The sequence below is a fragment of the Sus scrofa genome, chromosome 11, assembly GCF_000003025.6.
Source record: "Sus scrofa isolate TJ Tabasco breed Duroc chromosome 11, Sscrofa11.1, whole genome shotgun sequence".
In the NCBI taxonomy this organism is placed as follows: Eukaryota; Metazoa; Chordata; class Mammalia; order Artiodactyla; family Suidae; genus Sus; species Sus scrofa.
In genome coordinates this window covers 68,231,484-68,248,761 of record NC_010453.5, presented here as the reverse complement: position 1 = coordinate 68,248,761, position 17,278 = coordinate 68,231,484, and the positions used below count along the sequence as shown (strand labels likewise).

The following is a 17,278-nucleotide window of genomic DNA, read 5'->3' as shown; positions in this document are numbered from 1 at the left end:
CCTGCTTTCTCTCTCCAGGCCATCCTCCCACAGGTAAGTGCGTCACTCCCTTCCTCACACCCTTCCCATCTCCACTCCAACGGAGCCTTCTCTGGGAGGCCCTCCCTGACTGCCTCGTTCCAAACTGCAGCCCCTGCCCACCTCACAGCCCCACCCCACTTTGCATTTTCTATTTCCTTTCCTCATGGCACCCATAACCGCCTAATTTTACTAATGACTCCATGGCCAGAATGGAAATTCCACAAGGACAGGGATCTCTGTCAGTGTGCTGCTCTATCTCTATCCTCTAGAGCCATGTCTGGCACAGGGTAACTGCTCAATGAAGAGTTGCTAAATAAACTTCTCTTTAAAATGGCAAAACCATACAGCAGAATCTGTCTTTTGCTTTAAAAAAAAAATACCCCTTTCTTGCTTTATTATTTTTAATGATGTTAAAACAACAGTTTCATACATACACTCAAAGTACGACCTATTGGTCTCTTGGTAGCAAAATTCTATTTTGGTTGCACTTGAGTTTCACATTATAGAACGTATCTTTAGGTACTTAATTTATAGACGTTCTTCTATTTACATTTAGCAATAAAGTATAAAGAATCTGAAGCAGAGTCCTTGCTTGAGGTTACATGTCAACGTAAACTAAGAAATAACAATAGGAGTTTTAATGACCACAGCTCACACCTCATGTACTAAGAGAAGAAGCTGCAAAATTCCTTAGAAGTTATTCATCACTGTGTAGTTTTAAACGATGACTAAATACTAAACCACATCTACCCATAATACAAAAGCCCGTATTTCAGACCATGGTTATATAGGTTGTTTTGCAGAAAATTTCCATTGCTATTTCTATACACACTGAATGTTATTAGTCAGTGACCCGTTTTTTTCTTTTCCTTATTTTATGACAACATTTGTCCTTTATACTGTCAACAGTATCTCAGTCTGACCTTTTTGTATTGTGAACAGCTGACTTTTGAAAGCCCTACCTGGCTTAAGCATTTAGGGCTGAGATAGAGAAAAGAGGAACACAGGTTCCAAAGAATTCATTTATTCCTTCAACTAAAGTCACTAATATTTCTTGAGTGTCTACTATACACTCACAACAAATATAATCACAGAAACGGTCCAGGTCACAAATGTCCATTTTATCTTTTCTACAGAAAAGGACGTTGACTCCACTTGTATAGCACCACTAAAGGAATCCTGGTAACTTTCAACAACAACAAAAATGAGGTTTGTGAACTCATGAAATTATCTCACACTAAACACCAGCAGCATCTCAGAAGACAAATTATCCCACCACTTCTTTTTTATACACTTGATGACTCTAATACCAAAAAAAGGGGAGATCTAGTTTGCTAGAACATTTACTTTACCTAGTTGGGTTCGTGATATAACAATGTTTGCTTAATAAAAACTATTTTGAAAATTAAAAACCAAATCCCCCACCAGGATGACTTTTCAACAAACTAAAAAACTTCTCAACAGTGTCTTTTTCAAGGATTCTTCATTCCGAGTTTGAAAGGAACTAATTCTAGAAGATTTTATCATAATGATCCACCAAATCATAAAATCTCTACATTTCCCTCTTGTAGAATTTTTGGACAATCTTGGTGATCAATACTTCAATACTTTTATTTTAGAGGCAGTGGGGTAGAGGCCCAAGGAATTTGGGTAAGTTGCTGCTCATCTGTTTGACAAGGTTTCTCCATAGATCTTCAGGACTTCGGAGCTTCTGAGAACGTACCAAGCTTCCCAATGGAACACCACCACTGAGAGGCTAACGGTGCTCGGTCACTTTCACAGAATCCTGGAGTGGAAGGGCCTCTGAGGTCACAGAGTTACAAACTCCTACCAAATGATTCAATTCTCTCTACATCATCCCTCAAAGCAGTCATCTGGTTTATGCAAGCACCTAAATAAGAGACAGCCTATGTCATTTTTTTATGATCCCAACTCTTGGGAACTACTTTCATATTTTGATTTGAAAGCTATCTCCTGTAACCTCGTCTCACCGGCCTTCCTTCTCCTCTCTGGGGTTAGGGAGATTGATACATGCAACCTAAACCCTTTTCCCTGAGAGCTTCCCAATGCACAAGGATACGTGTGACGTCTCCATTGAGCCCAGACGTGCTCAGTTTATTCTATCATTTCTCCTAACACCCGATCAAGACCCCTCGCCACCCAGGCATGATGCTCTGGGTCATCTTGTAAGATGCAGCCCCCTGAGCTACTGGGAAAGGCCTTCTCTCCTATTCTGAGCACTGTATTTCCATTAATTCAGCCTGCAAATCAACCGCACTTTGATAGTGACATGACATTGTTGGTTTAAACTGTGTCAATGAAAACTCTAAGGCGAACAGGGCAGGACTGCTTCACCTTGTGCACAAGAGGCAATTCTAATCATAAGATGCTCCCTTCAACAGGCATGGAGTCAGTCGGTTGGTCTCTTGCCTGAAAACACCAACTAATCATTGTACTTATGCAAAAGAGCATCTTTCTTCCACTCACCACAGAAACTTCTATTTCTTCCTCACAAGCTGTTGATAAGATACAGAATGAGTAAACTACTCCTTGGGCCAAGTTTCCAGGCAGACAGAACTGTCAAAATTGACATTTTTCCCTTAAAACATTTTAAAATTCAAACTTTACACGTAATATGGGTACGAAAGCATCAGTAACTATGATTCTCTTTTTTTTTTCCTGGTTAAGGTTTATTATTTCAGTCTCTCCCAAAGAATTTTTTTAATACTTACATCTTTACAGAAAAATTTATAAAGTTCCATAGATATCAACAATTCATAAATTCCAAGGGGGTTTTGGATAACTCTTTAAAAAAAAAATCACTAACAGAAAATTTTCACTTCCCATTTAAAAAAAAGTGCACATGCACACATGAGGCTAACTGATCATTACTATGCTCAGTCACAGGGTGACAAAAAAAAAAAAAAGCCACCACCATAAAAGGATGTCTGCATAATCTCTCTTAAAACAACATGCCAAAGGTTAACCTACTTCAGTTTGGGTGAATACTGACGGCTACCACACAGAGGCCCCAACAAGGCACCGAGAGGTAAGTACCAGATATTTTGCTTTTTCAGCAAAGTCTTGTGAGTTAAGAAAAAGCCTGAAAGCCTAAGGTTTAAGATAGTAAAGAATTTGTTCAACAAAAACTAGAAACGTTTCTAACAGAAATTATGTCACTAATATAGTAAATATAGAGACTCTCTGGTGAAGAGCAATTCTAGTAAGTTGATATTAAGTTGGGTGAAAGCAATGGATCATGCCAGAAATATCTGACAAAAAACAGAGCTTACTTTGTACTTCTGCATGAACTTGCAGTTACAGAAAAAACAGTATCCAGTATTAATCATCAAACAATGCCGGCATTTCAGGATACTTTAAATATCAAGGGAAAGGAACAAAGTTATTTTAAAACGGAGTTATTTTAAAAGGAACAAAGTTATTTTAAAATAATTTTTAAGTTATTCAGCACAATTTAAAACAAGAGTTAGTACATTTTACTATTTGACCATGTATCTCTGTACATAAAAGTCTTTGCCACACTTCTACTACTTCTATACTTTGATACGTTCTATTATTTCTCAGGAGAGAATCCCAGAGGTAGAGTTCTTGGAGCAAAGGGTACAGATACATTTTTTTAAATTTAGATATAAATTGATACTTTTCAGTTTACAGAAACCTTTCATCTATTTACCCTCCCATCAGTGACAGTCTGGGCTTCAACCGCTTCTCAGTCAACATGAGCATCTTAATTCTAAATATAAACTATTAATCTAATAAGAGAAAAAAGAATATCTTTGTTTTATATTTATTTAATGATCAGTAGGGCTAACCATATCACCATATTTTCCCTAGAACTTCTGTGTGCCCAAAAACTTCTGTGTGTCACAAAACAATGAATTATATGCAGTGAACTGTCACTGGTTATGTCCAGGATAGGAATGAAGGTAATACAAAGTCTTGGTAAAACAGAGGCTGTGCAGAGACTTCCTCTACAGGAGGGTGTGTTTGGGGGTTTTTGGCGGGGAGGCCTCACTTGAGGCACACTGTAGGGTACTGGGTAAGAAGAGCCTGGGCTCTGAAGTCAGGCTTGAATTTGGGCTCCGTTATTTCCCAGCTGTGTGACCCTGGACGAGTTACTTCTTGGGCTTCAACTGCTTCATTTGTGCAAAGGGGAGTCATCCTACCGCCCAGGGCTTAGAACACTGGCTGTCATAGCAAGTGCTGGAAAACTGCCTGCTGTCACTGCTCTCTCCTCGCTCTGCCCATTAAACCAACAGGCAAGGGAAGGACCAATCCAACAGGCAAAGTGCCCCTGCCCTCTTGTTTCTGTGGGACTTATTTTTCTTGGACTGACTTGCAGATCTTCAGGGAATATTTTACATATGACCGCGTCTATGCTTGCTGTCCGGACTTCGCGTTTACTAGCATGTCAGTGCATGTCTTCTCTTGGGGGGTTCAGCGTACCTTTGGACGCGCGGCTCTGCAGAGCACCCTGCTCCGCAAAGCAGCCTCACAATGCCACCTCTCATGTGCTGCTGGTGGTGGGGACTCCTTTCACAAATCACTCTCAATTGGCTTCTGAGAGCTTTTCAGTAACTTGACCAGTCATTTAATGGAATGAAGATTAACTATGGCTTTAATTTGTTTATGCCTTCTATAGGCATTTACTGCATGTCTGTTGCCGGCCAGTTCTGAAACACTCAATGGGATAAAATGTATATGAGATAAAGCCATCATCCTTAAGAAGTTTACATTTTAAAAAAAGAGTTCATCACCAGTTAGGGAGTTTACTAGGGGTAGTTTTCTCCCTGCTCCAGCAAAGGGGCTGCTAGAGCTGTTAAAAGGCCCTGGTTGTCTATGTCCTGAGGGTGTGTGGTACCCTCCAGCCCACAGAGCGCCTCACCTCCCAAGAGGTTTGTAAAATACAGGGCTTCCATGCAAGATGAAATAACACTGGTGAAAACCCCCTGAATACTACAGAGGTGACAAAGATCCTTGTGGTATCTCCAACCCCAAGAGAAGAATAAAAATACTTTGGTAAATATCTGTGAATATTTAAAAAGCAGTGTAAAAATAAATTAACAGATAAAAGTATCCTAGGAATGTATCATCTTCTTTCAATGGAAATTTCAATCCAAACTGTCTTACAGAAATATTGTTACAAGTAGCAAAATCGAAATTCACTTATAAAACTTTAGTGACTTTAAAATATGCTATAAATTAATGCATTCCTCGTTCATACCAACGTATTTTCCTCCTCTTCTCTCTGGTTCAGACAGGTGTGTGAGTTGGTACGTGTTACAAGTTTTGAGATGCCTTCCTGTCTTACTCGTTTCCTACCAATAAATGTCAGACCGTGGTGGAAATATGAGCTAGGGATAAAATATATTACATGAAGTGTGATTTCTGTTGCTAAACTGCCTGGATTGAATCCTGACCCTTAACAGCTATGTCTGAGGGCAGGCTCGTAAGTGCTGGTGCCTCAGGGTCAGCACTGGAAATGGATCCGTGAAAGTTTTGTGAGCTTCAGAGAGTGAATACACGCAGAGCGCCCGGGGTAGTGCCTGGGACACGGTCTGTGCTGAATAACACTGGTTGCTTTTATTAATCTAATGTTTCCTATGGTCTAATAAGGAACCTATGATTGAGGATCAAGAGAGCTGCAATTCTGCTCTTGGTTAATGGGTAGTTACTGAGCTTCCAGTGGGGGCAGCTGGAGATAGACGGAGTTTACCACACAGTCCCCACTCACGGGGCTGCATAGGCTACTGGGAAACAGGAAAGAAAAATCGACAGTACAGATGCTATTGCAGAGCTGCGGGGCCGCGCAGGACACCCCACCCTGCCTTTCAGCACGGCAGGGGAGGTGCTGTCGAGGGAGCAGGAGAAGATAAAACCGGGACGCTTCTAGGAGCAGCAGATTCTGAAGGAAAGAAGGCACTAGAGAGGAGGGGGGTCAGAGCCTGCAAGCCGCCCAGCAGGGCCGGGGCAGGGCACCGCGAGAGGGGAGCCTCCAGCGCTCCCGCAGAAGAGGGAAGCAGAGCCCCTCGCGGAGGAAACAGTGTGTCACGACAGCCAGCTTTCAGTTTCCCTGGGTCCACTGGGCACACTGGGAGGGCCTGGGGAGGGCTGCAGCTGCAGCGATGGGTGAGGGTGGCTTGGGGGGAGCAGCACACAAACAGGACAGACAGAAGTGCCCGGTACAGGGGACAGGCCAAGGGCCAGGGGGCTGAAGGCCCAGGAAGTGGGCCTGGCAGGACTGGCAGGAGGTGGCGGGTGAGGGAGCACACGGAGTCCCAGGGACTTCGTGGCCCCTGGCCTGGCACCTGTCTGGAGGGAGGACCCTGAGCAAATGACCTAATTTCCCTGGACTTCTGTTCATCTATAAAATGAGGATACTTAATGTTTCTAATTCTATGAGGTAACAGACAAAACCCTAAATTTCAAATTCCCTTGAACTTTAAGGACGAAGAGTACATGTTAGTTCTAGAAACACTCTGGATTCAGAGGATAAATATACGGACTCAGTCCCTCATTCTAAGGAGTCCTTATATATTATGCAGCAGGTTAGCCTACCCACAGGTCACATGATGTCACAAGGAGACACGTTATTTGTCTTCTTTACACTGGAATCATACTGTGGTGAGATTGTTTTTTCTTACAGTCTCTTCTTTTTTTTTTTTTCCCGTCATTTCTAAGGCCGCTCCTGCAGCATATGGAGGTTCCCAGGCAAGGGGTCTAATCAGAGCTGTAGCCGCCAGCCTACACCATCAGCCACAGCAACATGGGATCTGAGCCGCGTCTGCAACCTACACCACAGCTCACGGCAACACCAGATCCTTAACCCACTGAGCAAGGCCAGGGATCAAACCCGCAACCTCATGGTTCCTAATCAGATTTGTTAACCACTGCGCCACGATGGGAACTCCTTTTTCCTTACAGTTTCTAAGTATTATGCCATCTATTTCAAGTCCTGGGAGCTACCAGCTCCTTTGTCTTCATCTCTGATAACTTTTGCACCATCCTGGTCAGTAATGAAGGTGACAAAAGCCACACAAGGAATAAATGACCAGAGAAAGGTGAAAGAAAAATACCTGGACCATGTAACACCTCAAATGTCCAAGTGGGTGTGTGACTCCATAACACACAGGTCAGGCACCTTTCACTTGCCCATCACTTCCAGTGCACCTGTTTACAGAAAGTGACATGTCTCCGAGTGCCCACTGGGTCCAGGACACCACAGCAGCAAAGTGCAGACTGGCCAACACTTTTCTGCTTTGTTTCTGTCTTGCAGAAGGTCCCCGTGCACTGTCCTATATATGACCCTGGGCAGACCTGCTGGGAGGTGGTCAGGACTGGGTCACGGGGTCAGCAGGAGGGTCACCCTTCCCCCAGCCAGAGAAAGCGCGCTCCCCAGGAGGCAGGGCAGAGAGGTGCCCTCAGACAGACTGACCAGACAGCTGGACTCCTAACACAAACACCCGGGCACATGTGAGGTTCCGGCGGAGAAAGTGTAGGCAGCTGTCAGTGTGTCACCATTCTGGGCAATGTTCCCTATGTATCCTCCAAACACAAAACAAAAACAAAATCTTGGACACAGCTATCAATTTAGGACTCAAAGCTGGTTGGGGAAAAAGAAACAAAACACCTGCTAGTGTAGAAAGATTTCTAGGTTAGCTGGGTGTGTCCTGACTGTCCCCGCAGTTGAGCAGCAGCATGCTAGAGGGATGATCTGACCTTGCCAAGGAGGTGACGGGAGGCTAGGCCTGTGCTGGTCACAGCCTGTCTGTGCCTTGAGCTCTTTCCACAGTCAGGAATGAAGGGTTTGCACCTGCCTATTCTGCAGGCCGTGGGACACATGACTGCTCAGGTGGCAATCGTTCAGTTAATTTAAAAGTAGGTGAGAAACATCACTGGTTGAGTGCTAGGCCCTGGCGTGTGTGACAGTGGATCAAACTCAGATGTCCCAGTTTGCTCAGCTTCAAGAACAAGGGGGCTTTTTGAAGTAACTGAAAAAATACTTATAATACTAAGAAACCGGAGGAAGAAGCAATGATTTCTTTCTTTTGCCTCAGGGGCACTGGACAGCCTCAGCCTGCTGCCCTGATCCACCTGTTTCCTCAGGAGACCGAATCCTTGGGACTCCACCGAGCCCTGAGCCTTCCATGGCCCCCTCCTTTCCCAGTGACTTTATTCCCCCTAACCAGAAATAGCCCTCAATCTTACCTCTCATCAACAAAACACCCAAAGGACAGTGTATCAACAGAAATCAGAGAATCACACCAAACGATGTCATAAGTCTTCATCATTTAACAACAGACACATGCGACTGGTACCTGCACGTCCATCCTCTGGCCTTTGGGGGAGCGTGCCCCTGGAGCTTCCTCTTTGGTGCGTACGCCACTGTGGGCACCATGAGTCATATTATCTCCAGGTGTAAACACGGGCCTGTGCAGACTTCACCGCACAGACAAGTCACCTTCACTAATGATCATTTCAGCATGACCCACTTGATTCACTACTAACGCCTGCATTTAAACAAAATTACTAGAAGTTCAACCCCTTCTTGTTTTAAATGTGGATGATTATTAAGTGAACAAATATTAGGGGCAAAGGTGACACTTCAGGAATCTTAAAGCTAAATGCCAAAAGCTGGTATTCTAGTGTTTTACTAAACCTTTGAATATAATAAAATTTTATTGTTTCTGCCACAAATAAGAGCTAAGAAAATAAATATTCAAACAAGTAATTGAGGACTGCAGAAAGTATACATAAGTTCCCTATGAAAAACCGCAAATGCCTCCATGTTGGCATCCAGGGTAAATAGCTCCAGAGCACAAATTGGCTGAAACTTACATTTAAGTTTTCTTAAGTTCTAATAAATGAGTTTGGGGAGGGCCTTTTATTTTTTCCTTTCCGTGGCCAGAAAGTACTTGACAGTTCATGTCAACATGTCCGGTTATGCAAAAACGAGACGATAGTATCTTAAGAAACACAAGCTGCTCTACTAGTAATGAAATCAACTCTCGAGAAAACTACATAGAGGCCCACTTCCAGAGACATCAGTGAAAATACTTTGGAGGATATTGTGCTGTGGAAGAACCTGCTGATTTACACGTTAGGTAACAGTAAAACTAAAAGGACCAGCACCGCATGACCGAGACAAAACCACAAAACCGAGAGCGCCTCCTTCACTTATTAACGAAAACAGCAAGAGAACGGGCACAGATGGCCACCACGGTGGCCGTCGCCTAGTTCAGGAGGAGGTGTTCCTTGAGGGGAACCTGAACAAGGACCCACACTGCCTGCAGCTCAGGTCCTATCTGTGTCCTCAGGGCAAAGGTCACCACCCTCATCCTTGTCCCTCAGCTGGGAGGCACTAAGGTGTGCTGAGGCACACTGCGTGTCGGTTCATTAGAAAGCATTATGAAGAAATTCAAACTACAGGTATAGGTACTCTTAGGAAAAAAACTGAAACTTCTTTGTGCTTTTCTCTAAGCCATAAAATGATGCACCATACTACTTTCAAGTACAACTCAGCATATCTATCCCAAACAATAGGTCAGATGCTGCTAATGATTATGAAAATGGAACGCAGTTAAAATATAGTCTAAAATAGTCAGATAAAGAAAGGAAGGATTTAGCTATGACTCAACGCAGAAAGATTAAAAATAGTTAAGAGTCCCCTGGTGGCTCAGTGGGTTAAGGATCTGGGGTTGTCACTGCTGTGGTTCTGGTTACTGCTGTGGCACAAGTTTGATCCCTAGCCCGGGAACTTCCACGCATCACGGGCAAGGCTTAAAAAACTAACAAACAAAAGTTAAAAGAGGAATTTGCAATCCAGAGGTTGATAAAGGAGCCGCGTAATGCCAGCAGAACCAGGGGGTCTGTGAGAAGAAACACAGCAGAGAATGCTGAGCTAATACGTCATTCAGTGAACAGCAGCACATTCCCAACAGCATACCTGTGCCAGTTTTAGGTCCTGGGACATTAAAAGGTATCACTTCTGTATTTCCAAGATTTAGCATATGGAGAACGGACTAAAAAAAAATTTTTTTTTTTTAATTTTTATGGCCACACTCGCGGCCTATGGAAGTTCCCAGACTGGGGATCAGACCCATGCCTCTGCAGCAAGTGCAACTGAATCCGCTGCAGTCAGATTCTTTTTTTTGTCTTTTTGCTGTTTCATTGGGCCGATCCCGCGGCATATGGAGGTTCCCAGGCTAGGGGTCTAATCGGAGCTGTAGCCGCTGGCCTATGCCAGAGCAACGTGGGATCCGAGCCGCGTCTGTGACCTACACCACAGCTCACGGCAACGCCGGATCATTAACCCACTGAGCCAGGCCAGGGATCGAACCCGAGACCTCCTGGTTCCTAGTCGGATTCGTTAACCACTGCGCCACGACGGGAACTCCCCTGCAGTCAGATTCTTAGCCCACTGCACCAGGGCAGGAAAGCCTAAAAACAATTTTGGCTGAATAAAAGAATGGAATAAGAGAGCAAAGAGGTCTTGCTGTATAGCACAGGGAACTACACCCAATCACTTGTGATAGAAATGTGTGTGTATGTATATATATATATAGAGAGAGAGAGAGACAGAGAGACACAGAGAGAGAGAGAGTGTGTGTGTGAGAGGGAGAGCACGAGCGAGCTGGGTCACTTTGCTGCACAGCAGAAATTGACAGCCCACTGTACATCAACTATAATAAGAAAAGAATGGAGTAAGGCAAGGTTCAGGAAAGGTATCTTGAATCCTAAAATGCTTAAAGGAAGGTATGAAATAGTATTTCTCAGGGAAGATAATAAATTGGGATTGGCTGATGAAAGAACAGGATAAAAGTCAAGCAGGTGAAAGAATTTTTCTCTCCATCTGGAAAAGACAGAATGTACTAAAACTAGAGCATTAACAACAGAGGATACGCAACACCAAAGGAAACAGAGCAGAGATCCTGATGGATGGACCCAACCTTCAGAGGTGACTAAACATCCGAATGCACCTGTTTCAGAACAGCCCAGAGCCCCCTTCACCTGAGCTCATTGGGTCAGCTCAGTGACACATCCAGGTTGTGCAAGCGCCTCTCTCTGGCTGAGCGGCCCGAGGGCGGGCAGTAACAGGCCCCTGGACGGTCCCTCCCGCAGGGAAGACGCTCTATGACGCAGCGTCCCCAGGCCTGGCCTCCCACTCGGGAAGGCACCTGTCCTGGAGCGGAAGCCCCGCTGTCCTCTCGGAGGCTCCTCTCCTGCCTCGGAGCCCCCGGCTGCCCTGTGCACAGGTGAGGCCGGCCCAGAGCCCAGCCACCCTGAAACCACGACGTCTCCATTCCTGAAGGGTGGTGGGAAGCGGCTGCCCGGGTGAACACTGGACAGAGTGGGGGCTTGGAGCCAGGTGGGCAGAGAGAAGGTTCCGGATGGCCTTTACCTTCTCTGGCAGCGGTCCTCTCGCGTGGAGCGTGGGTAGGTGACGGCAACACTCAGCTCCCAGGGGAGCTGTGACAGTTCCTGCAGACAGAACTGAAGGCAGGCTCCGAGCAAGAAGGAAGGCGCAAAGCTGCCTGGCGAGCACGGAGGGGCCGGCTCTGGAGGGAATGTCAGACGACAGGGCTTTGGCGAAAGAACTGAATTTAAAATAGATTTCCTCAGATTGAGAAAAATCCTTTACCTAGTTACTCATCTCATGGTTAACTCAGGCCTGGCGTTAAACTGCCGAATATATGAATGAGACTCTAAGATTACTCGTACAAAATTATGTTGTGGCCTATACGTCCACGCAGGTGTGTGTACAGCAGCTTTTTCTCCCCTGAAGGGTCAGTTGTGCCATCTGCCTTCCTTCCTTAACACGCTTCCCTGTCAGAAAGCAGGCGCTTGTCTACACGGCCATGTTCAGCGGCTGCCCAGGTCTCCACTCTGCGGCCACACCGCGGCATGCCTAACCAGCCCCGACACCGGGCATTTGATTCGGCAGCAAATTTTCACTTTTAAAATGAACACTGGGCCAGACATCTTTCCCTTACGGTGAGTGTTCTGAAACCGTGGGCATTGCTGGCTCTGGCAGACGCTGCGTTTCGTTCAGGGAGGCAGACGGGGCTGCACCTCCAGCAGGCGGGCAATGGCACATTCTTCTCCGGTTCACACGTTTCCTCATCTCCGCAAGAACCGCTGTTCATGCGGAGGATGAGCAGACTCCACACACAGTGTGTCTCTCCCCACCAAGTGCGTCACAGGCACTTCTCATGAACCTGTATGGGAGGAGGCCTCAGAATACAGTATATGCATTGTATATACATTGAGATTGTCCGAAAAAAAATTTTTTAAACAGAAATTAGAAAAACAAAGGCAGCTCTTAATGCCTGTTCTGAAGCTGTGACCTGTGCCTGGAATTTCCACCTCTTCCCTCGAGTCCAGTCTCAGTTCTTAAAAAGTTACTTCTCACATGAAGCCTTTCCCAACTAACTGGAGAAAGATTTTTGCTATTTTTATTCCACCACTGCAATTCCCACGATTTCCCTTTCAAGAATCATTCCATTTTTTTTTCCCCCACACAAAATATAAACTCCACACTTATTGGGTTTTATTTTTTTGGTTTCTTTTCTACTTCATTAATACCTGCAATTATTTTCATTATTATTTTTTCCGTTGGGCAAAGTGAGTTCTTTTCTAGCTTCTGGAGCTGAATATTTAACTTATTTATTTCAATTAAAAATAAAAATGCATTCAAGGTTTTGCATCTATCTCGGGTTAATTCTTAGCTGCGTTCCACAGGGTTTTGTTTTGGTTTGTTTTAGTTATTTTTGTCATTTAGTTCTAAAGCACTTCAAAATGTGCACTGTGATTTCTTAATCCATGAGTTCCTAAGAAATGTACACTTTTAGATTCCAAATGTATCCTCTGTCTTTTTATTATTTCTAATTTAGCTGCACTATACTCACAAAAAAAAAAATGTGAGCTGCCAGCTAATGATTTTCTGAGACGTCTGAGATAGCTCTGATGACTAGTACATGGCTAAATTTGCAAAAAATGCTCATGTGCCTCAAGCACAAATTCTTTTCGATTTTAAGTCATGCTGGGTAAATCTTCTTTGTCGTATTTTAATGAAAGTGCGTTAAAATCTCCCATTATTTTTGTGGACTTGTCCACTTCGCCTTTAAATTCTGTCAAATTTTGCTGTAACATGCACAATTCATGATTATTTTTATGTCCTTGGTGAACCACACGAGGTTTTTTTTTTTTTCAACTTGTGACATTTTTTTTTTATCCCTATTGACTGTGCCTTGAATTCTATTTTTTCCTGATGTTAATACTGTTACTCTAGTTTTCCACCGGGGGGGTTTGCCTGGTATGTGTTTTCCCATGCCTTTATTTTCAACCTTTCTGAAGCACTCTGACTTCTCTCTCTTCTAAGCAGAATTACAGCTGGATTTTTAAAAATCCAAACTGACCATCTCCATCTTTTAAGAGATGGGCTCAATTTGTTGTGAACACTCCTCCCCTCTTATTTTGTGTTTTCTACCTACCACCCTCACCGTGTGCTTGTCCCCAGTCTCTTTTCCTGTCTTCTCTTGGATCTACTTCCTTTTTTGCTCCCTTTTGCTTCCGGTCGGTCGTATTTGTATTTTCAGGACTAACCTACCGTAGGAAGTGCACACCTATGATATCAGTGCAATCCTCCGACAATTACTCTTGTCTGTGGACATCACTGATTTCAGACTGTCAGAACTACGTTAGCAGAGATCCAATTCATTTAATGCGGCGGTCAGGGAGGCGGATGGGTAGTCGGTGCTTTGATAAAGCTATTAGATAGTGCTTTTTAATATACAGTATCGGTATCAACAGATACATTGACGTTTTCCCTCTACGTGGGGGACTCTCATATGAGATGAGTGCCTAGAGTCAGACCTATGAGAAAATTATTTTTCTTCTAAAAATAACCCCACAGAATTTATTGTTCTGCTTTTCCTTAGTTTTACCAAAGTTCAGCCTCATACAGGGAGGTTTTTCCACTTTTCAACTGAGGATGTGAAATTTCAGCTTGGACATTATTCGTAACAAGAACAAACAGTAGGTAAGCAAGTTACGCATTCACACGGTGGAAACCGCAGAGTACCTTTCAGACGTCTCCAGAGAATCCACAGAGATGACAAGCACATCACACTGACCCATGAACACGTTAAGTGAATAAAGCAGAACACAAAATACCGCACGCGTAATGGTTGCTACTATACGCGTGTGTAGGGAGGTACACCGCAGGCATCACTGGGCTATCTGCAGAACGACAGAGTTTGAACTTAATTTGAAAATTTTCCCCTTGAAGCACTTAAGTTTGTCTTTGTTTTTTTTTCTTCTTTTTTGTTTTTGTCGTGGTTGTCATGGTCATCACCTTTTCTTTCGTTCGTTCTTTTTTTTTTTTTTTTTAAAAAAAACCAACTTTCAGTTCCTAACAAAGGCCTTAGCTTATTTCTCATAATCTTGGGGTTAACACAAATCAGATCACTGTGGTAAATTCATATTTCACTACATAAATGTGTGACTGATTTCATTTCCTGGCAGTGATACACATTTGGAGGGAAAAAAAAAAAAAAAGTCCAACTGATATTCAACTTAAAGGCGAATAAAAGTGAAGTTTTACGCCCGTCCTGTCTGAAATGTGGGTTGTTATATGTGATTTTACTATAAACCAGATAATGATTCAGAAAAAGGAAGGGGAAATTTCTGCCCCAGAAAGCTAGTGCATCCCCTCTAGTCACAAAAATATATTTGCCCTGTTTTGATGCTTCTATTTTCTTTGCCAGAGCTTTGCCCAAATTGCCAAATTGTGAGAGTAAAACTGTAAATTTTACTCTCTGTTCTTCCTGTTACTCCATAGTATGTAACTACATACCACAGATTTTTAAAAATTATATAAATCTTGAAATTTTGGAAATTAGCTCTAGAGGAGGCAGTTACATTGCTTTTAGTTAAATATGCTTTTCATTAAATGCAACCTTCCCGGTTTTTCCTAGAGACCCTGAACACTGCCGACGGATATAAAAATGGACAATTTCACGACCCCCTCGCAAGCTCCTCAGGAAAGTGACTGTGACCTCTACGCCCACCATGACACAGCCAGGATCCTCATGCCTCTGCATTACAGCATCGTCTTCATAATCGGGCTCCTGGGAAACTTGTTGGCCCTGACTGTCATTATTCAAAACAGGAAAAAAATAAACTCTACCACTCTATATTCAACCAACTTGGTGATTTCGGATATACTGTTTACCACTGCTCTGCCTACACGGATAGCCTACTATGCGCTGGGCTTTGACTGGAGAATTGGCGAGGCCTTGTGCAGGATAACTGCTCTCGTGTTTTATATCAACACATACGCAGGCGTGAACTTCATGACCTGCCTGAGTATTGACCGGTTCTTTGCTGTGGTGCACCCCCTGCGGTACAACAAGATAAAAAGAATTGAACATGCAAAGTGCATCTGCATATGCGTCTGGATTCTTGTATTTGCTCAAACACTCCCTCTGCTCATAAAACCCATGTCAAAGCAGGAGGCTAAAAGGACTACGTGCATGGAGTATCCAAACTTTGAGGAAACACAATCCCTCCCCTGGATTCTGCTTGGGGCCTGTTTCATAGGGTATGTACTTCCGCTCTTAATCATCCTCATCTGCTACTCTCAGATCTGCTGCAAACTCTTCAAAACGGCCAAACAAAACCCGCTAACCGAGAAATCCGGTGTAAACAAAAAGGCTCTCAACACAATCATTTTCATAATTGTTGTGTTTGTTGTCTGTTTCACACCTTACCACGTTGCCATTATCCAGCACATGATTAAGAAGCTTCATTTTCCTAATCTTCTGGAATGTAGTGAAAGACATTCATTCCAGATAGCTCTGCACATCACGGTGTGCCTGATGAACTTCAACTGCTGCATGGACCCTTTCATATACTTCTTTGCGTGTAAAGGGTACAAGAGGAAGGTCATGAAGATGCTGAAACGTCAAGTCAGCGTGTCAATTTCTAGTGCTGTGAAGTCAGCCCCTGAAGAAAACTCCCGTGAAATGACGGAAACGCAAATGATGATCCATTCGAAGGCTTTAAATGGAAAGTAAAGAGGAATCAAATCTTGGATTTACAGCAAAATAAACTATGTGAGGAACTTTGCAGGACTTTTCTCATAAAGCAAAACAGTTGTTCCACTTCCAGTGAGGATTCGGTTCCATTCCTTTCACTCGGTACCATTTCTCACCTCCAACTTGGAAGTAAAACGGTATTTATGTATTTTTCACACTTAGGAGAACAACATTAAGCAAAGTTCTAATTCGTAAATGAAGTCCTACACCAAAGGGAGAGTATGTGAATAACTCTCAGCGAAAAAAGACTAGTTTGGTTTTAATGAAAAATTTAATCATTAATATTTCCCACCATTAATTTGGCAAAAGAAAAAAAGACTGTTGGAGTTCCCGCCATGGCGCAGTGGGTTAAGAATCTGACTGCAGTGGCTCGGGTCCCTGTGGAAGTGCAGGTTTGACCCCTGGCCTGATGCAGGGGGTTAAAGGATCTGGTGTTGCTGTGGCTTGGGTGGCAGCTGTGGCTAACATTCAGTCCCTGGCCTGGGAACTGCCACATGCCATGGGTGCAGCCATAAAAAGAAAAAAAAGAAAAGAAGCAGAAGAAAGACTGTTAAAAACTGTATATTGCCAATGTAGAAATGTTAATATTGTAACATCTTTCTTTTTTCTTTTTTTTTTTTTTTTTTGGGAGGGGGATACCATTTCTTCAATTTCTAGTTCTTTAAATCTTAGACTTTATCTCCTCAATAATAACAGTCTTGTTTTGTTCTGAGTCATAGAATTTTGTTTCTAAGAACTCTTTTGGAATAAAGAGCAGGATGCTACAAAATTATGAGTATGTCTTTCAATGCTGTCAACTCTCAGCAGAAGTTTCAGGGAGATTATAAGTGGCAGTAGACAGATCTGGGTAGCAACGTTATATGATGATGTGACAAAGGCGATGAAAGCACTGAACTCTTCCCAAACAGCCAGCACAGCATTTAAGGGCCATGGCTCAAGAATATGACAAGGGCTTCATGTGGAAGGAGAGTCCACCTGCTAAACTTCTCTTGAGAATAAAAAATACAAATAAGCTTGTCTTTTCTGGGGTCCCTAGGGTATTGTTTCTTCTTTATTCAGAGGTTGGCAATATCTATACGTCAGTGGTTTGGGTCACCAGAAAGGACAGGGAGGATGAGCAGCGGGGGTACAGTTGT

General features: G+C 43.5%; 2 protein-coding genes across 6 annotated transcripts in view; one reads left to right on the top strand and one right to left on the bottom strand.

Moving 5' to 3' along the window:
• UBAC2 (UBA domain containing 2) overlaps positions 1-17,278 on the bottom strand; it is a 174,937-nt gene that overhangs the window by 71,010 nt on the left and 86,649 nt on the right. The window lies entirely within an intron of this gene.
• On the top strand, positions 135-16,911 carry GPR183 (G protein-coupled receptor 183). 3 transcript variants are annotated; one of them, XM_021065848.1, is made up of 3 exons: positions 2,992-3,070; positions 13,983-14,083; positions 15,021-16,911. In XM_021065848.1, the coding sequence occupies exon 3, from the start codon at positions 15,051-15,053 to the stop codon at positions 16,119-16,121; it is 1,071 nt and encodes a 356-aa protein (XP_020921507.1). In that variant the 5' UTR covers positions 2,992-3,070; positions 13,983-14,083; positions 15,021-15,050; the 3' UTR covers positions 16,122-16,911. The 3 variants fall into 3 exon arrangements, with proteins under 3 accessions (XP_013836083.2, XP_020921507.1, XP_020921508.1); XM_013980629.2 differs by lacking the exon at positions 13,983-14,083 and having other exon boundaries at positions 135-3,070; XM_021065849.1 differs by lacking the exons at positions 2,992-3,070; positions 13,983-14,083 and adding an exon at positions 10,376-12,036.

Bases quoted from the DNA above. Each gene is read 5' to 3' on its own strand.
- GPR183 (XM_013980629.2), top strand. From the start codon at position 15,051: ATGGACAATTTCACGACCCCCTCGCAAGCTCCTCAGGAAAGTGACTGT.